We start from the raw sequence: 6,386 nt of genomic DNA, 5'->3' as shown, positions 1-6,386 counted from the left end.
GCATACCATGGACATCTGCCCAACTTCTACATTGGCTGTGGCCTAGAGACCAATGAAAGATGGCCTTCAGGTTAGACCTGTAAACGGGTCGGGTTTATTGGGTTTGGGTCGGGTTGAACCCGACCCGTTAAGTTAACGGGTCACCCGAACCCAACCCGTTAAGCTAACGGATCATCCGAACCCGACCCGTTAAGCTAACGGGTCACCCGTTTCACCCGTTAACACCCGTTAACAATTATTATTATTTTTTTTTTGCATAAAGTTTATTTTTTGTTAGTAAGACTTTACTAAAATTACTAAAATATCCTCAACTAACGGGTGCTAACGGGTGTTAATGGGTCCTAACGGGTCTAACGGGTTGACCCAAAGTGACCCGTTATTTAACGGGTTGTTAACGGGTTCACCCGTTAGCGACCCAACCCGTTAAGCATCCACCCAAATACAAATATTAACGGGTCGGGTCGGGTCGGGTTAACGGGTTGGGTCCAAAATGCCAGGCCTACTTCAGGTAGGTGTCTGTAGTGAAAACCAGCATCATGGATGACATTTCTCTATATGCAGACGAGGGAATAAGTTTAAGATGAAAGTTTAGCACCGTTATATCACTTCTTTCTTAAATTTCATTTCTTTCCTAGACCAAATGCATTTCTCATTACTTTTGAAATGGATCATGGATTCTTCGTTACCACATCTTCGGCCTCGACCTCGTCCACTGTTGTTGGCACCACCACGTCGGGAATGCCCCCGACCACCTTTTGGTTTTCCAATATTTAGATTTGACTCCAAAGCTTGATCCAGTGGTGTGGAACACGCATTCTTCTGAATGCGTTTGTGAACTCAAAAAGGACCCTAGCAGGTCCTTCACACATATGGCGTCAGAAATCCCTTGATTCTTCAATTGCCACCACCCCATGCTCAAAGTTGGGAGTGAGGGATGGAAGGATCTTCTCCATGACATATCTTGAACTTTCTCACCATTACAAGCAATGGAGAATTATAGTCGAAGATATTTTCTCCTACATTAATGAGCATATTTTACTGATCAGTGCATTTTAAAATTGTCTAGAGTATCTAAATTTGTTTGCTTATTGTCGCTTTGCCAATCTTGTCAAACGATGAATCTTCAAATCCTTGATAGACAAGAAACAACACTTTGTTATGCTACTTTCTTCGTCTGAGAGTGCTCTTTTGCTCTGCAATGCAGGTGGCTCCTTTTTCTGTAGCGGGCGCAAAAGAAAAATTCTAGCTTCGGAACCAATTTATTTGTATCAATGAGTTTGCAAATCTGGGCGATATGTTTACAAACTTCTGAGTAACGATTTCAAAGAAACTGATCTCTTTATATAGGGTACTTACAAGAGAATAGTCATCATATAGTCTTCAATATGTGCACGGTATGTACCATGATTCGGGAATACAGGAGCTGACCGTGCGAGCTGATCTGACAATGTCTGAGAATATTTGTTGGGGTTGGTTTCTGCGTTGTTTACTGTGTTATGTTTAACTTAAGTAATCTGTCAACAAGCCAGGTTAGCCAACTGAACATGCGACTCTGATTGATATGAACAAAGTTACTTCTTACTTGAAAACAAGAAAAAGTTTGCATTGATGAGTTTGCAGATTAACATCAAATAATTTGGGTGATAAGTTTACAAGCTTATCAGTAACAATCAAACAAATTGGACCAATACGTAATACAAAACAAAAAGCATTTGAGAATGAAACACTCTTTGTAGAGTTGCAACTCTTAATGGCTAAACATTTCACTAGTGAATCGGATCGCCCCTCCAGTCGTGCGCTCGGTGAAAATTGATACCGGATAGCCCCACCGGTCGTGCGCTAGGTGCAAATTGATACCACACTCCAAACATTCACAAACCAATCCTTCGCAAATCCCAGAACACTTGGAACAAGCAAGTAAGCGCTCTCTCTTATCATTAGGAATCTCGCTTTTTCTCTTATAAACAAGGGCGACGTTGTGCTGGTGATCACTACGCTTGAAAGAGCCCCCTAACTTGACTTGCGGATACCTCCCTCGAATGCAATGAGGATGACATTCAAAGTCACAATCCGGGCAGGAGTAGAACCAATGTTTTGGATCTCGTTTTCCTTCGCATATGTCACAATAGTACTCATTGAGCTCATTTTTAACACTATCATAGTTGAGTTTGAGAGGATGATCATCGTATTTGTACCTGACCGTAAGAGGTAATTTAATACAAGGAATACATAGCTCGAAGTAGCATCTCTTACGGCTACATCTGAAGCAAAAATTCTTATCAAGAGCACCACAACCGCTGCAGGACACAAACTTTGTGCTGAACTGGAGGGTGTGAACATGAGCACCACCAAGGAGAGTCCTACGCTCATAAAGAAAACTGCAATAAAGGTCTAGGTCGAAGTTGCAATGTTCACAACGGTATGAGAAACCTTGGCTCAAGGACTCGCACACGTCACACTTAAACACGTCACAAATAGGTGCCGTTGGACGGAGTGTGAGCTCGTGTTCGTGAAGTGGGATAAGCATCTTTTGGGGTAATTTAGCACAATTTATATGGAGAGAGAAATTACATGGCTTGTCTATTTCTTGTTCTGTGCATGACCTATAAGACTCACCTCTGATGATGGGTAGCGTGCAACCGTTGCAAGTAATTCCTTCATCTTGGTCGTCTTGTCTAGCCACCTCATTTCTATTGATATGGAGCACGCACGCACTTCATTATTTCATCCTTGGCCTTGACCTCATCCACGGTTGTTGGCACCAAAGCGTCGGGATTTACTGTTTGGGACAAATGAAAATTAGGCCTGTTTAGGGCGAAAACAATTTCATTTCCGTTTAAGCTTGTGAATTGGGATACAAGGAGAATAACTAGTCCTAGGAATATTGGTGCCTTTTATTGAAGGGCGCCAATTTCCATTTCAGTCGACAAGGCTCTGTGCGCGTGCCCTTGTATGACTGCTAAACTGTCATTGCGTACAAATTTCCAGCGCTGGCGCAGCCTCTCAGAGCTGGTCAAGACAAAAGGTCCAGTTTACCTCACTCGCACTCTGGAAATTATCAAACCTGAGATGGCTTGATGTTGCCTTCTCCCATATTTCCTTCACATTTTAAGCCTACTTGTTTGAATTTACGTGCGCTTCTGTTAGAATCCTGAATTTCATTTTCTATTTCAAAGATTTGTACGCTTTCTCTCTATCACTAGAACCATTAAAACCAGTTTATTCATCTCTGTTCTATTTCATTCGAGCACGCATCAGGGGCACACTTGGATGCATCTCTCGCGTGTACCAAGTTGGATGCCATAGTTCGAAAACGAAGAAAAGTGGTTCAATACAGATTTGTTTGCATTGATGAGTTTGCAGATTAACATAAAATAATTTGGTTGACAAGTTTACAAACTTATCAGTAACACTCAAACAAATTGAACCAATACGTGGTACAAAACAAAGAGTATTTGATGGTGCGATGGGAAGACGTTTGGCCTTTGTGGCAGCGTCTGTTTATTGTTTTCCCTCGTACCCTTCTTGTTTTGGCTGTGCTTGCCCCTTGTGTGGGCTCTTTGTTCTGTTGGCTTTCGCCCTGGTTATGAAAGTTTCCAGTCTTAAAAAAAAACGAGTATTTGAGAATGAAACACTCTTTGTTGAGTTGCAACTCGTATTGGCTAAACATTTCAGTTTTGAATTGGCCAGCCCGTCTGGTTTCCGTGCCCTAGGTGCATATTAATACCACACTCCAAACATTCACAAACCAATCCTTCGCAAATCTCAAAACACTTGGAACAAGGAAGTAAGCGCTCTCTCTTATCATTAGGAATCTCGCTTTTTTTCTTATAAACAAGGGCGACGTTGTGCTGGTGATCACGATGCTTGTAAGAGCCCCCTAACTTGACTTGCGGATACCTCCCTCTAATGCAATAAGGATGACATTCAAAGTCACAATCCGGGCAGGAGTAGAACCAATGTTTTGAATCTCGTTTTCCTTCGCATATGTCACAAAAGTACTCATCGATCTCATTTTTAACACTAGCATAGTTGAGTTTGAGAGGATGATCGTCGTATTTGAACCTGACCGTAAGAGGTAATTTAATACAAGGAATACATAGCTCGAAGTCGCATCCCTTACGGCTACATCTGAAGCAAAAATTCTTATCACGAGCACCACAACCGCTGCAGGACACAAGCTTTGTGCTGAACTGGAGGGTGTGAACATGAGCACCACAACGGAGAGTCCTACGCTCATAAAGAAAACTGCAATAAAGGTCTAGGTCGAAGTCGCAATGTTCACAACGGTATGAGAAACCTTGGCTCAAGGACTTGCACACGTCACACATAAACACGCCACAAATAGGTGCCGTTGGAAGGAGTGTGAGCTCGTGTCCGTGAAGTGGGATAAGCATCTTTTGGGGTAATTTAGCACAATTTATATGGAGAGAGAAATTACATGGCTTGTCTATTTCTTGTTCTGTGCATGACCTATAAGACTCACCTCTGATGATGGGTAGCGTGCAACCGTTGCAAGTAATTCCTTCATCTTGGTCGTCTTGTCTAGCCACCTCTTGGCCATCGATGAGGGTTAACATGTGTGGATGACTGAAGTGCTTGATCTGCAGGGCTTTATCATCAGCGGTGGTCTCATTGGCTGGGGGAAGTGTGGATGTGGATGGTTCATCATCATCATTACCATCGACAGACATCGCAAGTGAATTCAATGGGCTTCCTAATATTGGTGAAGCTGTGCTCATGACCGTCGTTTTGCCACTTGGAAGCACATTTGAGGTCTATACAGAAGTTGCATTTATAACAATAGTAAGATAGAATGTATCCTATTCGATGACGCTGGTTACAGTTACAGACACCACATGTCCTGCTGTAGTTTTCCCCGAGAATAAGAGGGTGTTTGGGGTGGATCGGGTGGTGGATCTCAAGGGGTAACTCCGCACATGGTTTATGTATATTGAAATTACACGTGTCGCAAGCGTAGTGAGGCCCAAGCACTGGTTCCAGGCACCCCTTACAGAACTGCGGTGGACGATCATTCTCCTCCTCTTCCTTGAAAGTCAATGGATGCCGGTGAATTCTCAGGTGGACCATCTCTGTATCTGATGCATGCAGTTGCAGTACTACTTAATTCAGTAGATATTACCAACTAATATGATAACAACTATAAACTTGTAAACATGGATGCAAATTAATCATAAATAAAATATGTTTTTAAAATATTTAAAAGTTCAATTACAAATATGCTTCGACGCCGGAGTCGTACGCCTCATCAAGCGGGCAACTGAACCGCCGAGCCGAGCTCAGTTGCATAAAACTCACCAGTTTCTGCAGATTTTGTCGGAATTCTTCGCCGCTCGCCGCCGTGCGTGCTTTGACGTTCCATTGGAATACTGGGCTTTGCTCTCAAACTCGAGGCGAGTCCGATGGTGGTGGTCTCGAGCCTCGGTTGTTTGCCGTTTGGCCAGAAAGGCTCGCCGGAATTGGGTTTTGGCCGGTTTTCTGCACAATTTTCAAATCTTCTTAACTTCCTCAATACCAAGCTTCGATCTCGGCGGTCGGGAAGGAAGTTCGAGACGAGTAGGCTAGGTGTTTTGGACTCGTGAGGAGAGACGAAACTGGTGGTGCCCTTGGTTTGCGCGATGGTGGCCGGAAAAGTTGCGCACCGTCTGTGCACAGTGTGGGCGGAAGATGGACCGCGTGAGGGAGGAGAACGAGAGAGGAAGTCTTGGGTGTGGGGAGAGAAAGCAGGAGTGATTTTCGTTTGTGGGTGAGTGCCTGCCTCAACGGGAAAACCTTTATTTGAAGAAAATAAAACTCACCATTTCTCCAAAAAAAAAAGAAAAAAAAAAAGAAAAAGAAAAAAAAACTCACCAAAGACAAAACCAAAGTCAGACATTTCTTTTTCTAAATAGTAACCCACCGATAGTTTTCACTTGCACGGCGAGTTTCACACAAGCTCGTGTAAAAATTTATCAGTTATCATCCAATTTTAAATGAGTGTAGTTTTTTCGTTACAAATCTGATTTAGATCTAGTTTATACTTATGGGTTCGGATTGAGAAGCAATTTAAAAAAATAAAAATAAAATAGCCAGATGTACTTAAAGTAGAAGGCAAGGCAAACAAAAGGCAAATGTGTGATTCCAAAAAAAAAAAAGGCAAAAGGCAAAGGCAAAGGCAAAGGTGCTTAAAGCATAACCGAAGCCTTTTTTTTTACATTAGAGCACAACAGTCGGGTTTAGTTTATAGTCAGGACCCTTACGTTAAGAATTTAAGAATTCTTGATGACTAGGCCATGTTTATTTCTTTATCTCGTCGTGTATAATTTGATCGCTTGCATTTCACGAAAAATAAAAGATTCTAATAATTTGTTAACCTTTAATAATTA

At 42.4% G+C, this 6,386-nt stretch overlaps 1 protein-coding gene across 1 annotated transcript; it reads right to left on the bottom strand.

Annotated features, from left to right (window-relative positions):
• Positions 1-1,657: 1,657 nt before the first annotated feature.
• LOC139191123 (uncharacterized) lies at positions 1,658-5,514 on the bottom strand. The gene is made up of 4 exons (XM_070811674.1): positions 5,320-5,514; positions 4,682-5,099; positions 3,901-4,248; positions 1,658-2,714 (listed from the first exon to the last, which is right to left on the bottom strand). The coding sequence occupies exons 1-4, from the start codon at positions 5,381-5,383 to the stop codon at positions 1,748-1,750; spliced, it is 1,797 nt and encodes a 598-aa protein (XP_070667775.1). The 5' UTR covers positions 5,384-5,514; the 3' UTR covers positions 1,658-1,747.
• Positions 5,515-6,386: the final 872 nt, after the last annotated feature.

The sequence above is a fragment of the Malus domestica genome, chromosome 14 (assembly GCF_042453785.1).
Source record: "Malus domestica chromosome 14, GDT2T_hap1".
In the NCBI taxonomy this organism is placed as follows: domain Eukaryota; kingdom Viridiplantae; phylum Streptophyta; class Magnoliopsida; order Rosales; family Rosaceae; genus Malus; species Malus domestica.
This window is presented reverse-complemented; position numbering and strand designations above follow the sequence as displayed.

Bases quoted from the DNA above. Each gene is read 5' to 3' on its own strand.
- LOC139191123 (XM_070811674.1), bottom strand. From the start codon at position 5,383: ATGGAACGTCAAAGCACGCACGGCGGCGAGCGGCGAAGAATTCCGACA. The intron at 5,100-5,319 runs GTGAGTTTTATG...TGCATGCATCAG, and splicing joins GACAAAATCTGCAGAAACTG to ATACAGAGATGGTCCACCTG. The intron at 4,249-4,681 runs GTAATGATGATG...CCTTTATTGCAG, and splicing joins ACTTGCGATGTCTGTCGATG to TTTTCTTTATGAGCGTAGGA.